This window comes from Schistocerca piceifrons, chromosome 3 (assembly GCF_021461385.2).
Source record: "Schistocerca piceifrons isolate TAMUIC-IGC-003096 chromosome 3, iqSchPice1.1, whole genome shotgun sequence".
Classification (NCBI taxonomy): domain Eukaryota; kingdom Metazoa; phylum Arthropoda; class Insecta; order Orthoptera; family Acrididae; genus Schistocerca; species Schistocerca piceifrons.
In genome coordinates this window covers 828,132,327-828,160,277 of record NC_060140.1, presented here as the reverse complement: position 1 = coordinate 828,160,277, position 27,951 = coordinate 828,132,327, and the positions used below count along the sequence as shown (strand labels likewise).

Below are 27,951 nucleotides of genomic sequence, written 5' to 3'. Positions count from 1 at the left end.
ATGGGACCTGGATAAACTAAAAGAACCAGAGGTTGTACAGAGATTCAGGGAGAGCATAAGGGAGCAATTGACAGGAATGGGGGAAATAAATACAGTAGAAGAAGAATGGGTAGCTTTGAGGGATGAAGTAGTGAAGGCAGCAGAGGATCAAGTAGGTAAAAAGACGAGGGCTAGTAGAAATCCTTGGGTAACAGAAGAGATATTGAATTTAATTGATGAAAGGAGGAAATATAAAAATGCAGTAAGTGAAACAGGCAAAAAGGAATACAAACGTCTCAAAAATGAGATCGACAGGAAGTGCAAAATGGCTAAGCAGGGATGGCTAGAGGACAAATGTAAGGATGTAGAGGCCTATCTCACTAGGGGTAAGATAGATACTGCCTACAGGAAAATTAAAGAGACCTTTGGAGATAAGAGAACAACTTGTATGAATATCAAGAGCTCAGATGGAAACCCAGTTCTAAGCAAAGAAGGGAAAGCAGAAAGGTGGAAGGAGTATTTAGAGGGTCTATACAAGGGCGATGTACTTGAGGACAATATTATGGAAAGGGAAGAGGATGTAGATGAAGATGAAATGGGAGATACGATACTGCGTGAAGAGTTTGACAGAGCACTGAAAGACCTGAGTCGAAACAAGGACCCGGGAGTAGACAACACACCATTAAAACTACTGACAGCCTTAGGAGAGCCAGTCCTGACAAAACTCTACCATCCGGTGAGCAAGATGTATGAGACAGGTGAAATACGCTCAGCCTTCTAGAAGAACATAATAATTCCAATCCCAAAGAAAGCAGGTGTTGACAGATGTGAAAATTACCGAACTATCAGCTTAATAAGTCACAGCTGCAAAATACTAACACGAATTCTTTACAGACGAATGGAAAAACTAGTAGAAGCCAACCTCGGGGAAGATCAGTTTGGATTCCGTAGAAACACTGGAACACGTGAGGCAATACTGACCTTACGACTTATCTTAGAAGAAAGATTAAGGAAAGGCAAACCTACGTTTCTAGCATTTGTAGACTTAGAGAAAGCTTTTGACAATGTTGACTGGAATACTCTCTTTCACATTCTAAAGGTGGCAGGGGTAAAATACAGGGAGCGAAAGGCTATTTACAATTTGTACAGAAACCAGATGACAGTTATAAGAGTCGAGGGACATGAAAGGGAAGCAGTGGTTGGGAAGGGAGTAAGACAGGGTTGTAGCCTCTCCCCGATGTTGTTCAATCTGTATATTGAGCAAGCAGTAAAGGAAACAAAAGAAAAATTCGGAGTAGGTATTATAATTCATGGAGAAGAAATAAAAACTTTGAGGTTCGCCGATGACATTGTAATTCTGTCAGAGACAGCAAAGGACTTGGAAGAGCAGTTGAATGGAATGGACAGTGTCTTGAAAGGAGGATATAAAATGAACATCAACAAAAGCAAAACAAGGATAATGGAATGTAGTCTAATTAAGTCGGGTGATGCTGAGGGAATTAGATTAGGAAATGAGGCACTTAAAGTAGTAAAGGAGTTTTGCTATTTGGGGAGCAAAATAACTGATGATGGTCGAAGTACAGAGGATATAAAATGTAGGCTGGCAATGGCAAGGAAAGTGTTTCTGAAGAAGAGAAATTTGTTAACATCCAGTATTGATTTAAGTGTCAGAAAGTCATTTCTGAAAGTATTCGTATGGAGTGTAGCCATGTATGGAAGTGAAACATGGACGATAAATAGTTTGGACAAGAAGAGAATAGAAGCTTTCGAAATGTGGTGCTACAGAAGAATGCTGAAGATTAGATGGGTAGATCACATAACTAATGAGGAAGTATTGAATAGGATTGGGGAGAAGAGAAGTTTGTGGCACAACTTGACCAGAAGAAGGGATCGGTTGGTAGGACATGTTCTGAGGCATCAAGGGATCACCAATTTACTATTGGAGGGCAGTGTGGAGGGTAAAAATCGTAGAGGGAGACCAAGAGATGAATACACTAAGCAGATTCAGAAGGATGTAGGTTGCAGTAGGTACTGGGAGATGAAAAAGCTTGCACAGGATAGAGTAGCATGGAGAGCTGCATCAAACCAGTCTCAGGACTGAAGACCACAACAACAACAGCCCCCTTCCTTGCAGTACTTCCATTTTCTTACCACACACATCTCTTAGGCCCTGTTCCACAACTAGGTTCCGAGTTTTTCTCTCCCTCCCTCTCTCTCTCTCTCTATCTCTCTCTCTCTTCTCTCTCTCTCTCTCTCTCTCTCTCTGTGTGTGTGTGTGTGTGTGTGTGTGTGTGTGTGTGTGTGTGAGAGAGAGAGAGAGAGAGAGAGAGAGAGAGAGAGATAGAGAGAGATAGAGAGAGAGAGAGAGAGAGAGAGAGGGAGGGGGGGGGGGGGGGCGGCAAACACACACTTGTTTGTGTTACTTAGTTCTCCGAAGAAAGATTTTGCCCAGAACCTCAGCTATAAATAATTATTTTCTAAATAGTTATCTGCTATTTAATATTTTTTCAACAAAAATAATCAATTTTTGAAAAAATAATGTAACTGGATGGATAAAAAAATCTACTCACCAAGCAGTGGAAGGAGAACACAAATATAAAGGCACTGAAATGTGCTAGCTTCCAGACGCAGTGGTTGCTTTTTTTTGGCAGAAGGGTTGAAGGGGAAGGAGAAGGGGTGAAGAAAAAGGACGGGTGATGTTTACGAAATGGGAAGAGTTCAGAAAATTCACCCAGAATTTTGGGTCAGGTGATGCTTATAAATTAGGATGAGGAGGAACGACTGATTGTTGGGCACTGCACTGGATAAGATTTGAAAACCTGAGAGCTTAAACATGAAAGACAGAGTAACACACATGACAGAGACTACTGACAAAAACATTGTGCACAAGTTACTAAGAGCAGAAAGCTAAGTACATTGTAGGTAGTAGAGATGGGGGCACAGAAAAATAGACAGGTCACAAAATAAAAGACACAGAAAACTGCAAGGAAGTGAAGAAAGAAATAGTTACTGAGAAGAAATTAATGTAAATTAAGGCCTGATGGGTGTCAAGAACCAAGGATATGTTGTAACAAAATGCCCACCTGTGGAGTTCTGAGTAATTGGTGTCTGGGGGAAAAATCCAGATAGCACATGTGGTGAAACAGACACTGAGGTCATGACCGTCATGTTGTAGAGCATACTCTGCAACAGGATATTGTGTGTTGTCAGTATACACCCTGTACCTATTCCCATTCATCTAACTTATGACTTTGTGGTAGTCATGCCAATGTAAAAGGCCAAACAGTTTTTACATAACAGCTGGTGCACAACACATGTTGTTTCATTGGTGGTGACACTATATGCTTTTCCAGTTACAGGGCTGGTATAAGTGGTGGCAGAAGGATGAGTAGGGCAATTCTGACAGTGGGGACAGTCACAGGGGCAAGAGCCATAGGGTAGGGGAAATGGGTGCAAAAGGACCATAGGGTCTGACAAAGATAATGTGGAGGTTGGTAAAGTGACAAAAAGCTGTTCTAGGTGTGATGAGCAAAATGTCAATTAGAATAGACATCATTGTAAGGCATGATTTTAGGAAGTCATAGCCTTGTTGAAGTAACTGATTAATACACTCAAGACCAGGATAAAATACTGAGTGACAAGAGGTGTACTCCTTAGTTGTTTTTTGGAGGGATCAGCAGTACCAGGATTGAATATGATGACCTTTGAGGGTCTCAGGTTTTCAAATTTCATCTAATGCAGTGTTAATCAATTAGCCTTTCATCCCAATCCCATGAGGTATGGTCCCCTGATCCAGGGTTTTGGATGAGCTTTCCGAACCTAAACCACACCAGTACTTTTTCTTCTTTCCCCTTCAACCCTTCTGCCAGAAGAAGGAGCTACTAAAGGCAAAAGCTTGCAAATTTCAATATCTTTATATGTGTTTTTTCCTGGTGAGTAGATTTTTTTTAATCTATCCAGTTCAAGATATTTTTTTCTATTGATGAGTAGTAACCCAGGAGGTGATAATAAAATGGGGGAAGGAGGAGGGGGAATGGGAAAGGAAAGAAGTAGAGAAGGGAAAAGGACTTGGAGGTGCACTGGTGAGATGTAAGGCTTGTGTAGTACTGGAGTGGGAACAGAGAAGGGAATACGTAGGTGGAAGACAGGGTTTAGGACTAGGGGTTACGGGAATAAAGGATATAATGTACAGGGAGTTCCAGCCTGTGCAATTCATAAAAGCTGGTGTAGATAGGAAAATGCATATGGTGCAGGCTGTGAAGCACATCATGTTGGGTGGCATGATCAGCAACTGGGTAGTCCAGATATCTTTTGGCCACAGTTTGGTAGTGGCCATTCATGGCGATAGATAGCTTGTTAGTTGTCATGCCCACTTAAAAAGCAGCACAGGGCTTGCAGCTTAGTTGGTGGATCACATGGCTGCTTTCACAGGTGGCCCTGGCTTTGATGTGGCAGGGGAGACCTGTGACAGGAATATATGAGCCACGAGGCAAGCATTTGGAAGAGTGGTGGAGTAGTGACCGACAAAAATATTGCGCATGTTTAGGGATCAGTAGAATATAAGGGGCACTCAAATGGAAACAAGGCTGATGGAAAAAATAAGTAAATTGTTTATTATTTCAGAAGTAATCACTATAACTGTAAATATATTTATCCCACTGTGAGACAAGATGGTCAACGCCTTCACATTAAAACATTTACAGTTGCCTAGAGAGCCATTACTGTACCCAGGCATGTGCCTCTTCATCCGAAGCAAATCAACGGCCACTTACATCTTTATTCAGGGCTCCAAAAATATGGAAATCACATAGGGAGAAATTGGTACTGTATGGAGGATATGTAAGGGCTTTCCAACAAAACTTCTGCAGCATACTCGAAACAGCCTCAGCAACATGTGGCAGCTGCTCCAGTCCTGGGTGGCACTGTCTCATGAGAGGAGTGCTGCTTTGTGGCAGGACAGTGGGTATATGGGAGGAGGTAGGTCACTGGAGAGACAAGGCACAGGAGATCTGTTTTCTGGACAAGGTTGGGAGGTTAATTTTGGCCTGTAAAAGGCATTCATGAGATCCTTGGCATATTTGGAGAGGGACTAATCAGTACAGGCGTGATGACCCTGGGTAGCTATGCTGTATGGAAGGTACTTCTTTGAATGGAATAGGTGGCAGCAGTTGAGTTGAAGATATTGATGGTGGTTAATAGGTTTGGTGTGGACACAGGTACTGACATAGCCATCCCTGAGGTGGAGATCAACATCAAGGAAAGTGGCTTGTGGAGTTGATGAAGATCAGGTGAAGTGAATGGGGGAGGAAGTGTTGATTAGATTAGATTAGATTAGATTTACTTTCATTCCAATTGATCCATAGTGAGGAGGTCCTCCAGGATGTGGAACATGTCAGAAAAATAACAATACATGACAAATATTTACAACTAAAACAAATAAGCTAATGTACCATTCCACAGGTCCCAAGTGGAATGACCACCATTTTTTAATGAACACTGTATGAAAGAGTCATTTTACAAATACTAATGCACTGAATTTAAATAAAAAAGTTTTTATTTATTTATAAGGTAATAAAATGTAATACAACTACTGTAATATTTATTTACAATGAACGCATTACTGCACTGAAATGGTGCAGAAGTTAGATTGTACTTACACACACACACACACACACACACACACACACACATTTACAATGAACACATTTACAATGAACACATTACTGCACTGAAATTGTGCAGAAGTTATATTGTACTTATATATATACACAAATCAGTTGGTTTTACTGAGAAATTCATCAACGGAGTAGAAGGAGTTGGCCACCAATAAATCCTTTAGGCTTCTCTTAAACTGATTTCATTGGTTGTTAAGCTTTTTATGTCTGCTGGCAAGTTATTGAAAATGTGTGTTCCTGAATAATGCACACCTTTTTGTACAAGACTAAGTGACTTAAATCCTTGTGAAGATTATTCTTATTTCTAGTATTGATTCATGAATTGAGCTGTTGGTTTGAAAAATTGATATATTTTAATGACAAATTTCATTAAGGAATACATATATTGGGAAGCAGCAGTTAGTATCCCTAGTTCCCTAAAACAGGCTTCTGCAGGATGTTCTTGAGTTCACACCACATATAACTCTTACTGCACGTTTTTGTGCCTGGAAAACTTTAGCTTGGCTTGATGATTACCCCAAAAAATAATCCGATATGACATTATGGAATGAAAGTAAGCATAGTATGCCAGCTTTTTCATTTTTATATCCCCCTATGTCTGACAAAATTCGCATTGCACACAGAGATTTGTTAAGACACTTCAGCAGTTCTGTGGTTTGCTCCTCCCAGTTGAATTTATTATCAAGCTGTAATCCCAAGAATTTAACACTGTCCACTTCTTCTATCTTCTTGTCATCGTATGTTAGACATATACTCGTGGGACACCCCTTACAAGTTCTGAACTGCATGTAGTGTGTTTTTTCAAAGTTTAGTGACAAAGAATTGGCTGGGAACCAGTGATTAATGTCCACAAATATTTTATTAGCTGATCTTTCTAAGACTTACACTTGATTGCTATTTATTGCAATGTTTGTATCATCGGCAAACAAAACGAACTTGGCATCTGGTAATGTTACTGATGAAAGGTCATTGATATACACAAGAAAAAGTAAGGGCCCGAAAATGGAACCTTGTGGGACCCCACATTTAATTAGTTCCCAGTTGGATGATGCCTGATAGCTTGTTACATGTCTCTTTCCTAATAACACCCTTTATTTCCTTCCAGAGATATAAGATTTGAACCATTTTGCAGCATTTCCTGTTACACTATAATATTCTAATTTACTTAAAAGGATATTGTGATTTACACAGTCAAATGCATTTGACAGATCACAAAATATACCAGTTGCCTGCAATTTTTTGTCTAATGAATTACGCACATTTTCACTGTTGTAGATAGCCTTCTCAATATCAGAACCTTTTAGAAATCCAAACTGTGACTTTGACAGTACGTTATTTGAGATAAGATGGTTACAAAGCCGACTGTACATTACTTTTTCGAAAATTTTTGAGAGTGCTGGCAACAGTTAAATTGGATGGAAATTTGATGCTATTTCTTTATCTCCCTTCTTAAACAGTGGCTTAACTTCAGCATATTTCAGCCATTCAGGAAATATTCCACTGATAAACGACTGGTTACACAGATAGCTTAATATGTTACTTAGGTCAGAATCACATTCTTTAATTAACTTTGTTGATATTTCATCATACCCACTAGATGTTTTTGATTTTAAAGATTTTATGATGGACATTATTTCTGTTGGGGTAGTGAGGGTCAAATTCATATTATGGAAGTTACTTGAAATGTCTGGTCTGAGGTATTCCATAGCAGCATCTACCGAACCTGATAACCCCATCTTATCAGTAACAGTTATAAAATGTTTGTTAAAAAGTTCTGCAACACTATACACATCTGTCACCAATGTATCATTTACTCTTAATGCTAAAAGACCTGAGTCGAAACAAGGCCCCCGGAGTAGACAATATTCCATTGGAACTACTGACGGCTGTGGGAGAGCCAGTCCTGACAAAACTCTACCATCTGGTGAGCAAGATGTATGAAACAGGCGAAATACCCTCAGACTTCAAGAAGAATACAATAATTCCAATCCCAAAGAAAGCAGGTGTTGACAGATGTGAAAATTACCGAACTATCAGCTTAATAAGTCACAGCTGCAAAATACTAACACGAATTCTTTACAGACGAATGGAAAAACTAGTAGAAGCCAACCTCGGGGAAGATCAGTTTGGATTCCGTAGAAACACTGGAACACGTGAGGCAATACTGACCTTACGACTTATCTTAGAAGAAAGATTAAGGAAAGGCAAACCTACGTTTCTAGCATTTGTAGACTTAGAGAAAGCTTTTGACAATGTTGACTGGAATACTCTCTTTCACATTCTAAAGGTGGCAGGGGTAAAATACAGGGAGCGAAAGGCTATTTACAATTTGTACAGAAACCAGATGACAGTTATAAGAGTCGAGGGACATGAAAGGGAAGCAGTGGTTGGGAAGGGAGTAAGACAGGGTTGTAGCCTCTCCCCGATGTTGTTCAATCTGTATATTGAGCAAGCAGTAAAGGAAACAAAAGAAAAATTCGGAGTAGGTATTATAATTCATGGAGAAGAAATAAAAACTTTGAGGTTCACCGATGACATTGTAATTCTGTCAGAGACAGCAAAGGACTTGGAAGAGCAGTTGAATGGAATGGACAGTGTCTTGAAAGGAGGATATAAAATGAACATCAACAAAAGCAAAACAAGGATAATGGAATGTAGTCTAATTAAGTCGGGTGATGCTGAGGGAATTAGATTAGGAAATGAGGCACTTAAAGTAGTAAAGGAGTTTTGCTATTTGGGGAGCAAAATAACTGATGATGGTCGAAGTACAGAGGATATAAAATGTAGGCTGGCAATGGCAAGGAAAGTGTTTCTGAAGAAGAGAAATTTGTTAACATCCAGTATTGATTTAAGTGTCAGAAAGTCATTTCTGAAAGTATTCGTATGGAGTGTAGCCATGTATGGAAGTGAAACATGGACGATAAATAGTTTGGACAAGAAGAGAATAGAAGCTTTCGAAATGTGGTGCTACAGAAGAATGCTGAAGATTAGATGGGTAGATCACATAACTAATGAGGAAGTATTGAATAGGATTGGGGAGAAGAGAAGTTTGTGGCACAACTTGACCAGAAGAAGGGATCGGTTGGTAGGACATGTTCTGAGGCATCAAGGGATCACCAATTTACTATTGGAGGGCAGCGTGGAGGGTAAAAATCGTAGAGGGAGACCAAGAGATGAATACACTAAGCAGATTCAGAAGGATGTAGGTTGCAGTAGGTACTGGGAGATGAAAAAGCTTGCACAGGATAGAGTAGCATGGAGAGCTGCATCAAACCAGTCTCAGGACTGAAGACCACAACAACAACAACAAATTCATCTATGCAGATAGTTAATTCATTAATTTTATTTCTCAGTCCTCGAATATTTTGATGCAATAAAGATAGCTGACATTTCACATTGACACAGTTAAAATTGGGTAGAGTTAAAATATCTGCTGACTGTTGAAAATTCTTAACCAATAGCTGTTTATGCTGATGTAATAAGCTGGAATTATGTTTTTTGATTTTTTTTTCTCAAACTGAAGGTTTGTCTCAGTTCTAACCTCTGTTAAAATTTGCTTTCTTTCTGTCCTCCCTACCCTAAAAAAGGGTTCTGGATGTATGTGGATAAAGTTTCTCACCCTCAGATCAGAATACGAAGATGTCATCAATGAATAGGAACCAGATTATAACAGTTTGGGAGTCTGGGTGGTTAGGAATAACTCCTCTAGGTGGCTCATGAATAGGGTAGCATAGGATGGTGTGATGCAAGGGTACACTGCTGTACCACAGATTTCTTTGTAGGAGATGCCTTCAAAGGAGAAGTAATTGATGGTGAAGTTATGGTTTGTCGTGGTCACCAGGAAGGAGGCAGTAGGTTTGGAGTTGGTTGGGCAATGGGAAATGTGGTATTCAATAGTGGTAAGGCCATAGGCATAGGGGATGTTACCCTATAGTTGACAGTGATGAGCAGGGTGCTGGGTGGTAAAGGAATAGGAGCTGTGGAGAGTTGGTGGGGAATACGGTTGCTGTCTTCTATATGGGAGAGTAGGTTGCATGTAATAATCTGTTGGTGTTAGTCCAGGAGAGTACAGATTCTTTCTGAAGGAACAAAGTAACCAGCGACAATGAGGCATCCTGGGTGCTTGAGTTTATGAGCTTTAGAAAGCATGTAGAAGGTAGGAGTGTGGGGAGTTGCAGTGGTGAGGAGAGAGATAGACTTAAGGATTTGGCTCTGGGATGAACCTAAGGAACTGAGGACAGACTGGAGATCCCCCTGAATATTTGGAATACTGTTGCTGTGGTAGGGTTTGTATGTAGATGTATCTGACAGCTAGCGGAGTCTCTTTACCAGGTAATACTTGCAGCTCATAACCGTATCAGTAGAATCTTTGTTAGCAGGTAGGATTATAATGTCAGGGTCAGGTTTTAGGTGGTGGGCTGTGGTTTTTTCTGCAGATGTACAGTTGGTTTCCATGTTGAGGGATTTGGAGAATGATGATAACGGAAAGTTCAAAGTTTGGAAATTATGTAAAGTTAACAGGGGTGATTTGGGGGCAGTGGGGGTGGATGGAGGAGTAAACTGAGTCAAGTAGGATTCATTGTTGGTTTTGGATTGAGTCTGATGGGTGAGGTTGATGGCAAAAAGTACTCTACTACAGGGATTGGGAGAAGGAGAAGGAGAGAAGAACTTTAACAAGTCCAGAATGAACGAATTTGGGAGAGGGGCAAAAGGTAATGCCTTTGGAAAAAGCCTGATACTTCTATGGGACTAAGGCTTTTCATGACTATATTGTATGTCTCTTTAGTTTCTGAGTGTTTGGTAAATGTAGCAGGTCTGCAATGCAAGGTTTGGCAGCTATGAGGGGAGGCATGGGAGGTTTCATGAAGGCTCCTGTAAAGGATGTGGATAGTGGTAGTCCAAGGCAGGAGTATGAGCTGAACAGGTTGAAGAGCTTTTTAAGATGGTATTGAGCATGCTGCTCTATTTCCTGGAGTGTAAGAGTTTGTGCCCGAAAGACAGGATGCAGAAGTTTTGGATTGCACAGCAAGAGAATTTCATGGATGGAGAGGAGGTACTGCAAGCAAGGTTTTGTCTAACTGATATGATTTTGTGAGATAAGATTGTAAAGGATTGTGGTCTGGTAGAATTTGGACAGATAGAGGTCACTGTGGAAGGAGTGGCTGCAGCTGGGGGTAATTTGATGGTCAAGCCATTCTGGGGGACTCCATGAACTAGGCAACAATGCAGGAACAGTATGTGGGACTGGGTTCTGGCTTGGGATAGGGAAAATTTTCTGTAATGGCACAGACAGAAGGAGCAAAGATGCATATGAATGATAAAATGCATATCAGTACATGGGGAAAACCACAAAAGGGACAAAATGGAATGAGCATAGTAGAAAAGGTGAATGAGTGAGTAAAGTCTATAATGAAGGCAACAGGTGTAGTTCATGTGACACAGGAAGGTACACAAAAACACATGAAAGTACATAAGGCTGGATGGAGGTAGTGTGATATGTTCGAAGGTACAGGAATAATTATATCTGTGAGAATAAAGTGGGACACCAGGCACTGCACTTACAATCTGCTCAGTCCCAAAGCCATTTGCTGCATGTGGACAAGACCATTGATCCAGGGTGCCTTGGAAGATGGAATGCATGCAGTTTGGAAGCTGACATTAAAACACTGAAAAGAAGAGGGGGGGGGGGGGGAGTTCGGATACTCAGTACAGTAAAGCCATACAGCTTAACTACATGTAGTCATTGGATCTGTAGTTATAACAGTCCCCCTACAAATATGCAAAGGGTCTCATGGATGCCTTCACAGACCAAAATTACTCTCCAAAACTTGTCCATAAATAGATCTCTTGTACCTCATCTCTTCAGACACTTATTACCTCTCACATTCCCACTGTCCATCCACAAAGGAGCATTCCTCTTATGACTCAGTACCACCCAGGTCTGAAACAACTGAATCAAATTCTCTGCCAGGATTTTGACTACCTGTCACTGTGCCCTGAAATGATGAATATCCTGTCCTCATTCTCCACACCCCTCCCATACTGATATTCCGCTGTCCACCATAACTATGCAATATCCTTGGCATTCCAACTCCACCCCTGCCACCAACCCCTTGGGTCATGGCTCCTATTCCTGCAACAGACCTAGATGCAAGCTACGTTCCATACCTCATCCCACTACCATCTGCTCCAGTCCTGTCATTGGCATCTCCTACGCCATCTAAGGCAGGGTTACCTGTGAAAGCAGCCATGTGATCTGCCAACTAACCTGTACCCCCATGCTGCTTCCTATGTGGGCATCCCAACTAACAAGCTGTCTGTTCATATGAATGGCCACTGCCGAACTGTGGCCAGGAAACCACTGGAACACCCAGATGCTGAACATGCTGCCTAATATTATGTACCTCACTTTAATGACTGCTTTACAGCCCGTGCCATCTTGATTCTTCCTACTAACACCAGCTGTTCTGACGTGCAAGTGAGAACTCTCCCTACAGCATATACTTCACTGCCGTTCACCCTCTGGCCTAAACATTTACTAGTCCCTGTCTTCCACCTACCTATTCCCTTCTCTGTTTCCATTCCAGTACTGTACACACCTTACACTCCATAAATGCACCTACAAGTCTGTTTTCCCTCTCTACTTCTTTTCCTCCCTCTCCCCCCTCCATGTCTTAACACAGCCTCCCAACACTGCACCTAGCAATCCTATTCTGTCTCCACCATTTCCATGCAGTTCTGACAGACAATACTAGCATCCTCCCTCTTCACCACGACCCTGCTACTCCCCCCCCCCCCCCTTCCCCTGGTTCCACCTCACCTCACACATCCTGCTTACACCCACCACCCCTCCCCAAAGATTGCTGCTCACATCAGATATACAGTCACAGTCAGGCATCAGTGCCCAGAGACAATGGCCATTTGTGTGTGAGTTGTGCTTTGTGAATGTTTGTGTATTTTCTACTTCGGAAGAAGGACTTCATCTTAAGATGTATTTTTTATTGTGCTTTTATGTGACTCAACACAACCTTTGCATGGTGAGTAGCAATCTACCCTTCCTATATTATTGTTAGTAGCATCTTACACATAAAATGACTACATCTGATTCACAATAAACAGTATTTATGGCCACCTACTTTGCACAGTAGGGTCAGCCCATTACAGTGTAAAGTAATTTTGACCGAATATTATAAAAAGGACAGTTGCTATTCACCATACAACAGAGTTGCTGAGTCACAGATAGGCACAATGAAAAGACTTTCAGAAAGTGAGCTTTCGGCCAACAAGGCATTCATCAAAAATACACAAAACACACACACACACATACACATACACACACGCAAATGCAACTCACACACACATGACCACAGTATCCGGCTGTTGAAGCTTCAATAAGCAGCAACTATGGTCATGTGAGTGTGAACTGCATCTTGTGTGTGTGTGTGTGTGTGTGTGTGTGTGTGTGTGTGTGTGTGTGTGTGTGTGTGTTTTGTCTGTTTTTGACAAAGGTCTTGTTGACTGTAAGCTCAGTTTCCGACAATCTTTTTGTTGTGCCTATCTGTACCTCAGCATCTCCACTTTATGGTGAGTAGCAACTATCCTTTTCATAATATTGTTACATCAGTCTGGATTTCCCGTTGTTTGGTATTTTGACTGCTGTTTTTAAATTCTTATGTTAGGCACTATCATCAGTCAGTGGTAATATTATCCTATCACATATCCCTCCACAACTGGAGCATCATGTACACCTGAGAGCTGTATGTTGCTTAGAAATATTATATCTCTGCAGGAGTTAATCCTTAACGTCATATCATGTTGTTCACCATATTTCTCTACTGCAATCAACCATTATCATCAACAATAAATGTGTGTTTTTTATATCTAACATTATTTTTTTCCACTTGTCTTACACCAACGTTTAATTCAATATTATTTTTTATCACAGCCATTACATTAAATATTCTGAAGACTAAAAACCATAAATTAAAAGGGAAGGCAGAACTACTGTAAATAAGTATTCACCAACATGCAAATTCAACACATGTGCACCCTGAACCATCACAAATCCAAGCAAGGCACTAAGATATAACTATTTATTGAAGCAACCTGCATATGAAACTTCCTGCCAGATTAAAACTGTGTGCCACATTGGAAGTCAAACCTGGGACTTATGCCTTTCATGGGCAAGTGCTCTATCAAATGTTCTATCCTTGCACAACTCATGACCCATAGGACAACTTCTTTGAAGTTTGGAAGGTAGGAGGTGAGGTAACAACAGAGGGTAAAGCTGTGATGGTGGGTCATGAGTCACGCAATGAAGCTAAGTCAAAGTACTTGCCCATGAAAGGCAAAGGTCCGAGTTTCGAATCCCAGACTGACACACAGTTTTAATCTGCCAGGAAGTATCAAATCAGCGCATACTCTGCTGAAGAGTGAAAACTCATTCTGGAACATAAATATGCTTAAAAAAACTGTGATTGTTTATTTCATTCTCTGTACATTTATCCTTAACTCTTTAAATAGTTTATTCGCTAACATTACTCCTTATTCTTATTGTATTGAACATTTATTAGTCCATCTTTACTTTACCGTACAGGTTGTCCAAGTGCTACTGAACAAGTCAAAATAACATAATGCAACATACAGTGTAAACAAAAACAGATAATATATAAACAATTTCATACTTGAAGTTTAGCTATTTGATCTCTGTTTGAATAAAATTATTGTTTTTGCTTATTTAAAAGCTCCTGTGCTTCCACATTCCTCAATACTACTTCTTTAAGCATCTGTAACACTTTTGTCATTATTCTTCATGTAAGAGAGAGAGAGAGAGAGAGAGAGAGAGAGAGAGAGAGAGAGATTCAATGACCAATGACTGCTATAGATGTCGCACAAAACCCAAAGAAATTTTGATCATTTGTTCAGGCTGCTAGCGACACCAAAGGTAGTGTCCACACACTCATGGATGACACAGAAATTACAATTGACAGCAGCCATAAGAAAACTGTTGCAAATTGTTCCTTTACAAACAAAGATCTAAGAGTAATTAATGTATGTAATACATTAATACATGTATTAGTGTCAACAATATTGAGAAACAGCTGAAAATGGTAAAATTGAACAAGGCCCTTGGGCCCTGTAGAATCTCTGTCATATCCCATACAGGCCCTCTCTCTGTTAAGTATAATTTACTGTAGCTCAATGAACAAAAAACTATGCCCAGTGGGTTTGAAGAAAAGACAGGTCACATATGTCGAACAGATGTAGCAGAAATAATCCGCCCCCCCCCCCCCCCAAAAAAAAAAAAAAGCTGCCCTCCAATATCACAATATCATTGACATCCATCAGTTGTAGAATCTTAGCATACATCCTCAGCGCAAACATAATGAGATACCTCAAAAGCAGTGATTTTCTCCATGCCAACCAGCATGGATTCAGAGAACACTAGTCATGTGAAACACAACTTGTGCTGTTCTCACATGACATCCTGAATACCATGGATCAAGGCAGTCACGGGGATGCAGGACTCCTCGACTTCCAAAAAACACACCTATTAAACAAAAACATAAGCTTATGGGGCATAAACAAAATTTGTGACTGATTTGAGAATTTCTTGGTAGGGAGGATGCAGTATATTTTATCTGACAGAGAATCATCAGCAGATGCAGAAGTAACTACAGGTGAGTTCCTGTAACAGTGTGTTATGACCCTTACTGTTTATGTTGCTTATTAATGACATGCTAGACGATATAAAGAGTAATTTCAAATTTTTTGCAGATGTTGCAGTTTTCTATAACAGTGTACTGCATGAAGAAAGTTTGCAAATATACAGTCAGGTTTTGATTACATTTCAAGCTTGTGATTCACATATCACTTTAAATGATCAGAAATGTGAAACTGCATACTTTACAAAATGCAAAAATGTAGTATTCTATGATTAAAATATCAGTGCATTACAAGTGGAGTCAGTCAACTCATATAAACACCATGGTATGAAATGGAATGATCACATAGGCTCAGTTGTGGATAAGGAAAATAGCAGATTTCAGTTTACTGGGAGGAAACTGTAAAATTTCAGTCAACATTGATGCAAGGCATCCTAAGATATTGTTCAAACCTGCTGAACACATATAAAACAGGACTAATGGTGAATATTCAACACATACAAAGAACATCAGCAATGAATGATCACAGGTTTGGTTTATTCAAGGACATGCCACAAAAATGTTGAAAAACATGAGCTTGCAGTTACTGGAAGATATATGCTAACTATCTTGCAAAAGCCTACTTACAAAATTTCAAGGAAACTAGGAACATGCAATGGCCCCTGTATCTCGTTCCCATAGGCACAACAAAGACAGGATTAGACTAATTACATTGCACAAATATGCATTTAAGTAATCATTCTTTCCACATCCCATAAGCCATTGGAACAGGAAAAATGCTAATATGTGGTGCAATGGAAAGTACCCATTTCCATGCATTTCAATTTGGTTTGCAGAGTGCAGGTACAGATGCAGAACTATCAAGTCACAATAAATGTCTCTATGTGCCAAAAAGTATTTGGTTTGCTTTATGATTCATTCTTCATAACAACAACCCAGTCTTAAATCATACAAAGCACTATTAAGATGGAAGAAAAGTATCTATCCTTACCAATTACTGAGAGACAAAAATCCATGTAGGACTCATTGAAAGTGCTACACATTTAACATGGATTTTAAGCTACTGCAATGAAGACTTCCTTCATGGGAAGAAAAAGACAAAAGTGAGAAGAGAGAAAAAGTACAAAAGAGGAGTGCATATGATGGAGGGAGGAGACATTTACACAAAACATAGTCAAATGTGGCAAACAAACTAAATAAATCTATGGAATAAAGTTATTTTTATTGCTTATCTCACATGTCTCCCCTAATCAGTTCTTTAATGACTCTCTGCCTCCAGTATTCCTTACATTCTCTAAAGCATTTGTCTTTTAATTTCACAAGTTTGAAGTTTTGTGGTCACTGATAATGACCACAGAAACTACTGGCTCAATGTCTATTAGTTTTCTCTTCATACTGGCCCTGTCCAGTTGTTATAATTTCAATTTCACGCAAGTGAACTCTTTTATATTTTCACTTCTGTATTGTGAATTTAATAAACAATAATAATCTGATACTTACCTGTTGCTCAGCATGGTATCGAAAAAATTTGCAGGGTCTCTTTTCATTCAGTATAAGGTCGTTTTGTTCTGGATCATCATATCTTACAGTCAAAATTTTATCAATACATTTATCCATTATAGAACGAAGCTCAGTCTTGAACATAACTGAATCAATTTTTACTGAGATAAGCTTTTCCATTGGTACTGCATCCAAACAAATCATTTTTGGAATCAAAGGAATGTGTCGTGCACGCTTCTCTAGATCAACTTTTATCCAACGAATAAATATCTGCATAGAAATAACAATGTTTATGTAAAATTTAATAATTAACAAAACAACATAATTTTCAAAGTTTTTAATCATTCATATACTTACAAAACTAAAAATAGCATGACGGTAGTAAGTTACAACATTGTATCATCACTGTCATTGGAATTTTTGTTGGAAGCTGTATCTCAACTTCTTGGAAGGAAGGAAGATTTAGGGTCATTAGAGACAGATGCAAGCTTTGATTAGAGGAAGTTTAGAAAAGAAAAGCAGCTGTGATTTCTGCACTGGAACTATCCAGCATTTGCCTTAAGCAGTTTAGGGAAACCATGAAAACATAAATCTAAATGCTCAGGTTGCAGTCTGAACCACTGTCCTCTTGAATGTGGGCCAAGTGTCTTACCACAGTACCATCTCGCTCAGTAATTTCTTAGATCTTAACTCAGAGAATGTATACCAACAGAAAACTGAATGAAAAATAACAGTTTATGAAAGATGACAAGCAGGAAATGTGGAGGAGCCATTACATTGTGGTTCAGACGCCCTAGTCTAAGCTATAAACAGGAATGGGACAAGGACACAGATAATATATAGCAGTCTTGTGAACACTATAAAAGACTGCATGTCAATGAGGAGGCAGCAGCACTGAACAAAACAGACATTATCAGTGAAATGAAATAAGGGAGATTCAAAGTTTTGACAAATTAGAACAGGGTCTTCTCAGAGAGAAAATCTGGGAATAAACTACCAGGAAAGGACATATTTGAAACAACAACATACTGCTTGACAGAGAGAGAAAAGTACAACACCACAAAGAAACCAACAGAAATTCATCTAAGTTACATCACACATGAGTAATGCCAACACAAAGAAACAATTAAATCTTTTGTCAGATTAATAAAATGACAATACTGCCCCTGTTTATGAACCCGCCCAAAACAGGCAATAAAATCTTTACTAGACAATATCAACTCTAGTGCACTTTACATATTTAGGAGACATTAACTGCAATGTGTCTTTGAGTCCATAATTCACTAGTCATAGCATCTACAAGACCCTTTTACATCATTTCCCATGTTGTTTCTAGTCATCAACTTGTTAGTCCGATACAAGCCAGTGACAGAGCATGTGATGTACAGTGAGGATGACTAAAATCTTCAGGCACTTTAAATTCATGTTGTCAAAAGTGTCCTGACACTCCATTTACATGATTTAAGGCTATATGGAAAAACAAAAGATTAATGTTTAACACACTGTTAACATAAATGTAATTAGGAATAGGTCACAAGCTCTCACTGGAAAAGACATTGTGTGGAGATGCACCTTAATTGATTTAGAGAAAACACAGAAAACCTTAATCAGTATAACAGGAAGGATATTTGAATCCTAGTTCCTTTAAATACAAGTCTACTGTTAAACTATGCATATAAGAGGACTGAACACATTTTCTGTTTGATCTCCTTGGCCCATATAACTGCTCCGTGCACAGCGTGTCATTCTGTTATCAAAAGATATGTACCAGATCCAAAAGATCAGGTGCAGGAGATAAGACTTTTTACCACAGCGTATGAAAGTGTTAAAAGGCCTGTGTCTATAAATATATATTTTATGGTTAAGTAATTAACACCACAATAAAATCAACTAACACTCTAGTAATAATATATAAGAATGCTTTTTATACGAGCCAAATATATAACTGAACAGGGAACAAAGGAAAGTGCCTCAAATTCCTTTATAATGGTGAATATGGAACAAGATATTTTGGGGATAGATTCAGATTGTAAAGATTTCCTATCAAGAATTCCACTATTTAAAATAAATGAATTCCCATAAATTTAAAACAATGAAGGTTATTAGTTGTCAATGTCAGTTACTTGAACATGCAAATCAATTTTACATTTGTATAATTGGAAAACACAATTTTATGAAATTTAAAGAAATTATAGAAATACAAAAATTCTGTATAGAAAACATTATCACAAAAACAGGAAAGCTTTTACTGCTCACATCATGCAGTAACATGAGTTTCTATAATTTCCGTGTATTAAACATATAGGAAAATTGTACAAATACTGAAGCCATGAATTAAATTACTAACCTCAAGTAGCCTACTTTCATCATCAATGTTTATGTAATCTGAATAAAGAATATCTGGCAACAGTTCAATAGTTACATCCAAGAATTCAGGCTGTTCACAGACCGATGAGAAATTACGAAGTATGCAGCGCAAAGCTTCATGGGCAAGATCATTGTAACCACTACCTATAGCAGTCTGGTACACTGATAGGCAGTTGTCTACACAGAGACTTGTCTGTAGATACTGGCAGCAGGGGTGGCTTAAAGCTGGAATCTGTAGGAAATCTGCCATACTGATCACAGAATAAATATTTTCCTCAGAAATCTGAAAAATACATAAATTCTGATGAAAAACTGTAACCTTCTACACACAATTACCAACGTATTTATTTACACATGATATACACACTCCTCACAAAAAATATGTAAATATATAACAATATTTCTTAAGTACACCCACAGACTCCCAAAATTACAAAATTGAAATGATTTCAAATGGAAACTGAATATAGCGATGTAGTATAATGCTCAGTCACCTCTGCTAGATAGGTGTTAGATGCTCCCCAACTTTTTCATGTGACAACTTGTTTCCTTGACTCACATCTGACTGTGATCTAAATCATGTATTCTTTCCATATACATGGTATCATAATCAACAAGTAACTTATTGTAAGAGACTAAGCAAACAGAAACATCAATTTCCTACTAATACACCATAATCCTTGCATCAGAAAGTGCAACAACTTTTAAAATAATCACAGAATTTTGGAAAAACTGTAACTTGCACATATAAGTGACTTCTATTCCTGTGTAGAACTTCTGTAACATATTACACACTGTCTGTCAGATGATAACTGCTAACAATGTGCATCATTCACCTTTTGGAAGCAATCATAAAACCAAAAGATAACACTGCAACATCACTTCAGAAAAAGTTAATATATATGTACTGTTATTTACTTTTCCCCCTTAATAATTAAAAGAAATGTACCTGTTGTTTTATAGGAATCTGTTATCAGTTACTATAACATTATATTACCACTGATTTTTGATTGTTATCTGCTGCTGTGTGTTTTATAAATACTTAATTAAATTTGTTTTAATCATTAGATTTCCCCCTTTTGTCATATGATGCTGACTGCAAAATATGTACACCATATACAATTTTAAATAAAAATAAGGAAAGGTCAGTACATAGATGACACTATTTCTCAGTGGTTATGTACCAGACTGTGGGTACTGAGGCCCCCAGTTCAATCTTCAGTCAGTTACAGAATTTTTATCTGTCACTTATCACTTCTTTTGCCTCTGCCATATTTGTTAATGCAAAAAATGTTGAGTTGCACTGTGGTTCGCAGACCATGTCAAACTGTAGTGGCTGGGTAAGACAGGTCAAAAGTTGGATGAAGGCAATGGCATACCACCTCCAATAGAACCATCCCCTAGAAAAGAACTGTAGGTTCCAAACCAACTTTCAGGTTGATGAAAGCCTTACCACTTACACAGACCTTTCATTATTGAACAGTTTCAATATGAGTAACGACATACCTGATGTCCCCTTGTGAGTTTCCTCATATTTTGGGCCCTGGTTATTTGCATTTGTAGAAGCCAGGGACAGTCCAATATTCAGGAATGAAAATGCTACTTTTTTTGTATCAAATATTAATTACATGCACTCACTTTTAATGTAATAAATGCTAGGGGAAGTCTAAGAATCATTAGAGCTTCTTTACTATTATCAAATTATCAGTAAATTAATTGGAATAAGAAATGAATTATGGTGGAGACACTACCGACACAGTACAAATCATTCCAAAGTCATGCAAAGTTTGCTAGTGATTCTTGTTGGGTGCCAAGTCAGTCAGTCAGTGTTAGCAAGTATTTCTTGTAAGAATTCCATGTCAGTTATACTCTCAATTTTCAGTAGTTTATGGAGTTATGTGTATCACACTGAGAAATTGTCTATTATTTTACAGTGTTTATTAGTAAACACACCATAATGGCACCTCTAACTATTATTTAACACAGATCTGCTACATGTATGTACAACTAAAGCCACACAAGTAGAATTTTTTTCATACCAGAAGTTTCTGAGAGGTGCTATTTTATCTGCTGTGAGTGTCAACATGAACGGGAAGACTACACAGAGCAGGTAGGAGGATGCCTTGCACATCGATTTGCAAAGTTTATCCGAGAACAGGTTATCTTTTCTTTGTAGGTTAACAGGCAAGCTCAATTTAGCTGTATAACTCCTATGTCACTCTCTACGGATTTGTGGTTAATCTGAGAAAGCCACATTGAGGTCAAGTCATGAGGGGTTCTTGCACTTGATAGTATCTGTTTCAATATCATGTGCCAGTTTAATGTAATTACATCTTCTGTGGCAAGTATATAAATAAGTAACAATCATGGGGAATAGAACAGTTCATCATAATGTAATTATGTGTGAAGGATTGTTTGAACATCACCTCTAGTGAAGATAATGGCATCAATTAAGCAAGCACATGAGTTCACAAGTTTCTTCTGGTATGCCAGATGCAGATGGGCTTCTAAACTGTGCAGATGTTTATTGATATGTTTTACTATGCTCCAAAAAAGTATCACTTGTTTTCTACAGAATTAAGGTTTTGTGAATTAGTGGGATAGTTAAGATGCAATAGGGGCCTGAGTGTTCATCAAACAAGGAATATATGTCTGCAGTTCTGTGAAGATTGCTGTTATAATCTTGGAGGACAAGAATCCTCTCAGTATATTCATCATGACGATGTAGAAGAAAGAGCAACTGGTCACAGAGAATGCTGAAATAAACATCCTGGTTCATGTTCACAGTAGCCTGAATGGGTGGTCAAGTTATGGTATGAAGACACCTCCATTGTTATAATGTCAAGTTTAACACATATATTTCAGAACGACACAACACATATAAATCACAGACTAAGTTGACAAGCAAGACATGTGTACACGTTAGCATTCGAATGAGCACTGAGTCCCAGTCTAGCGGCCGCTGCTCGGCTGGCCGCTTAGGTGGCGCAGCTGCTGCATGCCTGGCAGACAGCGCCGCACGTAGAGGACGTGCGTAATTGCGCGGCGGCACTTTGAATGATCGGCGAGTCACAACACTTTTCCCCCCTTTGAAATTGTTGCACTGGTCTTGATGGAGGTGTCCTGGAGATGGCTAACGTCCATAGGCGTTGTTTGACTTGCCATAAAGTCTCGAGGAGGAGGCTTCCCGTACGGATGGAAGTGTCCCCAATGATAACGGGTGAGATGACAGGAGACGTAGGGGTCGAATCTGCTGGGGGCCCATGCACCAATCTGCCCGTTGCGGCAAGTCCAGTTGATATGACAGGAGACATGGGCGATGTGTCGACATCCATTGGAGGAGGAGGCAAGTAGATTTGCTCTGACAGAGGATGGTCATCCGGTTCCTGCATAGGCACGTCTCCTGGTGGCATCCGTTCTTGTGCTGGCATCGCGATGACGTTGAGAGGGCTGTGTTGTGAGTATTGAGAGATGCCAAGATCCCGAGCGTCAGATAGAGCCAAAGGTGGTGTAGCGGCATTCGGAACAGGCGTTGCTGGCACACGAGGCCAAAGCTGGTCCGAATGATGCACTGCAACACCTGTGTCCATCAGGATTTCATACAGGCGTCTGCCACAGTGTCTTAAGATGCGGCCCGGGCTCCATTTTGGCCGCCTGCCATATCCCTGTACCCAGACGAGGTCGTCACCGGTGAACCAGCCAAGTGAAGGCACACGCGGCCGTGAGGTGGAAGGCCACAGAAGATGAAGTAGCGTGCGGGGCTGTCGGCCATGTAAGAGGTCAGCCGGGCTGTGGTCGCCCATGGGGGTGAAACAGTAAGACGCCAGAAACTGGAGAAGGGCGTCGTCTGCAGCAGAAGTCAGAAGTTTCCGCATCTGAACCTTAAATGTGCGGACCAGTCATTCAGCCTCACCGTTGGATAGTGGATGGAACGGCGGGGCTGTGACATGCATAACGCCGTGACGAGCACAAAAATCCGCAAATTTGGAAGAGGCAAATTGCAGACCATTATTAGTAACAAGAGTAGAGGGAAGGCCTTCCAAAGAAAAAATGCAGGCGAGAGCACTGGTGGTTGCTGCGGTGGTAGGCGACGTGCAACGAACAATGAAAGGAAAGTTAGAGTAGGCGTCAATTACAAGGAGCCAATAAATACCTAAAAAGGGTCCCGCAAAGTCAGCATGAATGCGCTCCCAGGGCTTCTCAGGCAAAGGCCACGGTGACAAAGATAACTTCGGGGCAGCGGCCTGTGACGCACAAGGGCCGCAGGCAGCGACCATGTATGCGATTTCAGAGTTGATGCCAGGATGCCAGGCCAGTACACATGACGGCGCACCAGAGATTTTGTGCGAGACACACCCCAGTGCCCTTGGTGAAGGAGGCGCAAGACCGAAGCACGCAAAAACGCAGGTACCACAACACGCGGCGAAGCATTGTCAGTGGAGAGGAGGATAACACCATCCCTAGCCGTAAGGCGGTAGCGCAAAGCGTAGTAGTTGCGCAATGGATCAGAAGTCTTAGTGGACGGGCGATCTGGCCAACCCTTCTGAAGACAACGTAAAACCCAGGAGAGGGTAGGGTCAGAACCCGTAGCAGCCACCAGCCTGTCCCCAGTGATGGGGAACCCGTCCACAACCCGCTGCTCGGCAACATCCAGGTGGAAACACAAAAGTTCGTCCCTATCAAATGCTTGATCAGGACCCATGGGAAGGCGAGACAGAGCATTAGCATTTGCATGTTGAGCCGTTGGCCGGAAATGAATCTCATAATTGAAACAAGACAAGTAAAGAGCCCAATGCTGGAGGTGGTTGCAGCCTCGTCGGGAAGTGACGTTGATGGATGAAACAAGGAAACAAGAGGTTTGTGATCCGTAACATGATGAAATTTTGAGCCATAGAGAAAAACACCAAACTTATGAAGAGCATAAATAATGGCCAAAGCTTCTTTCTCAATTTGAGAATACTTTTGTTGGGCATCCGTGAGCGTTTTGGAGGCATAAGCAATGGGTTGTTCCGAACCGTCAGAAAAACGGTGCGCAAGGACTGCACCGACCCCATATTGAAAGGCGTTTGTGGCAAGAACAAGATGTTGGCCAGGTCGATAAGTAGCCAGGCACAGGGCCTGTTTCAGCATAGTCTTCAATTTCTGGAAAGCCGCTTCGCATGACGTGGACCAGTGAAAAGGCACGTTTTTATGCAACAGGCGATGCAACGGCTGAGCCACCGAAGCCGCAGACGGTAAAAACTTGTGATAGTATGCTATTTTCCCCAAGAAGGCCTGCAGTTCCTTAACAGATGTAGGGTGAGGAAGGGCATCGATCGCAGCAACAGTTTGCTGAAGCGGACGAATACCATCCCGAGAGAGTTGAAACCCCAAGTACGTGACAGATGCCTGAAAAAATTGTGATTTCTCAAGATTACACTTAAGACCGGCAGTCTGTAAGACATGAAAAACTGTGCAGAGATTTTGAAGATGTTCTTCAGTGGTGGAGCCAGTGACAACAATGTCATCCATGTAATTGATACACCCAGGGACAGGGAGCAATAATTGTTCCAAGAATCGCTGAAAGAGAGCAGGGGCGCTAGCAACCCCGAATGGCAAGCGTTGGTATTGATCGAGGCCAAAAGGCGTGTTAAGGACCAGAAAAGGCCAGGAAGCAGCATCGAGAGGAAGTTGATGATAAGCTCCTGACAGGTCAATTTTAGAAAAATACTGGCCTCCAGCAAGTTTAGTGAACAATTCTCCAGGACGGGGCATAGGGTAAGTGTCAATGAGGCATTGAGCATTTACAGTGGCTTTGAAATCGCCACAAAGACGAATATCACCATTTGGCTTAGCAACGAAAACGACAGGAGAGGACCACTCACTGGAAGTGACAGGAAGCAAGACCCCTGAAGTAGTGAGACGATCCAACTCCCGTTTTACCCGATCACGAAGGGCCACAGGAATGGGTCGAGCCCGAAAAAACTTAGGTCAAGCAGTGGGTTTGAGCTTCAAAGTCATTTGCACGGCCTAACCCAGGAGAAAAAAGGGACAAAAATGTCATCGACAAGGAATCCAGTTGAGCATAAGGAATAGCATCAGAGACAATATTGACAGAGTCATCTATGGAGAACCCAAAAACGCGAAAGGCATCAAAACCGAAAAGATTTTCTGTGTTGCTCTGGTCGACCACAAATATGGGAACAGTGCGAATGCCGGATTTGTAAGATACCTCAGCATTAAACTGTCCCAAGAAAGAAATCTTCTGTTTATTGTACGTCCATAATTGCCGAGTGACAGGTGACAGTAGTGGAGAACCCAACTGAAGATACGTCTGAGAATTAATTATAGTGGCAGCAGAACCGGTATCCACTTGCATGCGAACATCTCAACCAAGGATTTGGACAGTGAGGAATAACTTCCCTGAAAGGGAAGAAGTGCAATTGACAGACAACACAGAATCCGAATCAGCGTCATGTTCATGAACATCATGTATGTGGTTGGATTTGCAAATGGAAGACACATGACCTTTCTTTTTGCAATTGTGACACACAGCCCAACGCTGGGAACAATCCTTGCATGAATGTTTCGTAAAACACCGCGGACATGAAGGAAGTTGCCGGGGGTTTTGCTGCAGTTTCTTAGCGGGTTGTTTACGGCTAGGCCGAGGCTGCGCGTGGGAGCGCACTGCGGCCACGTCGGCCGGCGGGGATGCGCCGCACGCGTCGTCAACAGCGCACAGAGGTTGTATTTCCCCGACGTCACCCCACGCCTCTATTTGCGCCACAGTGGCGTGAGAAATTTCAAAATACTGTGCAATGGAGAGAACTTCATCTAGAGTCGGATTCACCAACTGAAGGGCACGTTGCTGAACTTCTATGTCGGGCGCCGACTGGATAATAGCATCCCGTACCATGGAATCAGCATAGGATTCTTTGTGAACGTCAGTAACAAATTGACACTTTCGACTGAGGCCGTGAATTTCAGCAGCCCAAGCGCGATAGGATTGATGTGGCTGTTTTTGACAACGATAAAAGGCAACACGAGAGGCTACCACATGCATTTGCTTTTGAAAATAGACAGACAGAAGTGAGCACATTTCAGCAAAGGACAAAGACGCAGGATCCTTCAAAGGAGCCAATTGCGACAACAACCGATACATTTGAGGTGAAATCCAGGAAAGGAACAGAGACTTACATGGTTGTTCGTCCGTGACGTGAAATGCCAAGAAGTGCTGTCGAAGATGTTTTTCATAATCAGACCAGTCTTCCGCCGTCTCGTCGTAAGGAGGTATAGCCAACGACGAGAAACGCCCCGCATTTGACGCCGCGACGAAATCACGAATCGCCGCTGTTAGAAGCGTTTGCTGTTCAAGGAGATTTTGCAATAGTTGCTCGACAGTAGCCATGGAACCCTGTGGGTCAACGGTGAAAAGGAAAAATCCACTACCTCGTCGCCAATTCTTATAACGTCAAGTTTAACACATATATTTCAGAACGACACAACACATATAAGTCACAGAGTAAGTTGACAAGCAAGACATGTGTACACGTTAGCATTTGAATGAGCACTGAGTCCCAGTCTAGCGGCCGCTGCTTGGCTGGCCGCTTAGGTGGCACAGCTGCTGCATGGCTGGCAGACAGTGCCACACGTAGAGGATGCGCGTAATTGCACGGCGGCACTTTGAATGATCGGCGAGTCACAACATCCATAATGTCACAGAACCATCTCCATCCTGAACTACACATTCCATACAGCTGCTGGGTTACATGCCTCACTGGGCTGTTGATGTACTTGATGCCTTGCACCATCTGAAGAGAGGCAAAATGTCAAACCACGCTACACACCTCTAGTCAGTTATTGTCCAGTTTCTGTGTTCTTTGGCCCATAAAAGCCATGCAGTTTTAAGAGCCAGTTTGAGTAATGGTCTTTTCATTCATGGTGTGGTCATTCACACATTGAAACATGCATTATTGTGCAAGCATCCATTTCTCAAGGAGTCTTCACGTTTTTGTCCAACACCTGTATATTAGCAGTGGGGGGTCATAGGACTGCATGACAACAGTTCGACAGCACTCCAGAAGTGACCAATGTGCTCATTTAAATGGATGACTAATATTTTTTTAAGTAAACTTATACAAGTAATTCCCATAACTATTGGTATAAGTGTTATCAACACTGTCATAAATTGTTGGTAGTATACTTTACAAAAGTAGGCAGTAGTGGTTACTTTCGTCTGCTAATGTATGGCTTGATTCTTTCCACATCTCTAAAGACTCTCATTCGTAACATGATTTACAGAACGGGATTAGTGATTGAATGAATTAATAGAGAAAAAACAGACTATAAGCAGTGTAGGTCCATAAAGAGGAATATATTGCCACTGGTGGACAAATGCTTGACAAGTCCAAGTGTCTTAGTAACTTTCTGGGGCAAAGGGAGTGGCTGTGAGGAAATAGTCTATGAAGGCAAAGTTCAGAGTAATGATAGGAGTGCTTGCATCAAAAGATCCTCACAAAGTTAAAGAGTTGAATGAAGAATTTAAAAGAAAGTGGACCAAATGAAAATAATGTCACATCAAATATGATGAAGGATGTTGATAAGGTGTTAATGGAACTGAGATGAAAATGTTGGAGGTATTCTGGCCAATAGGAGAAGAAATCAAGATATCAGATAGCCAGATATCAAACATGATTTGAAGACTGCAGGCACAATTGACAAAGTGATGGAGAAATTCTTCGATTAGTAGGGGGCACATGCGGAAGTGAAATAGTTGTCTCCTACTG

The 27,951-nt window shown here is 40.7% G+C and overlaps 1 protein-coding gene across 4 annotated transcripts in view; it reads right to left on the bottom strand.

The window, feature by feature from the left end:
• Positions 1 to 27,951, bottom strand: part of LOC124787998 (kelch-like protein 28) — a 224,062-nt gene that overhangs the window by 124,052 nt on the left and 72,059 nt on the right. For all 4 annotated transcript variants that reach the window (XM_047255040.1, XM_047255038.1, XM_047255037.1 and 1 more), the window contains exons 4-5: positions 19,167 to 19,469; positions 16,820 to 17,089 (exon numbers count right to left, since the gene is read on the bottom strand). In XM_047255040.1, the coding sequence (XP_047110996.1) occupies positions 16,820 to 17,089; positions 19,167 to 19,469 (573 nt within the window). The remainder of the gene's footprint in view (positions 1 to 16,819; positions 17,090 to 19,166; positions 19,470 to 27,951) is intronic.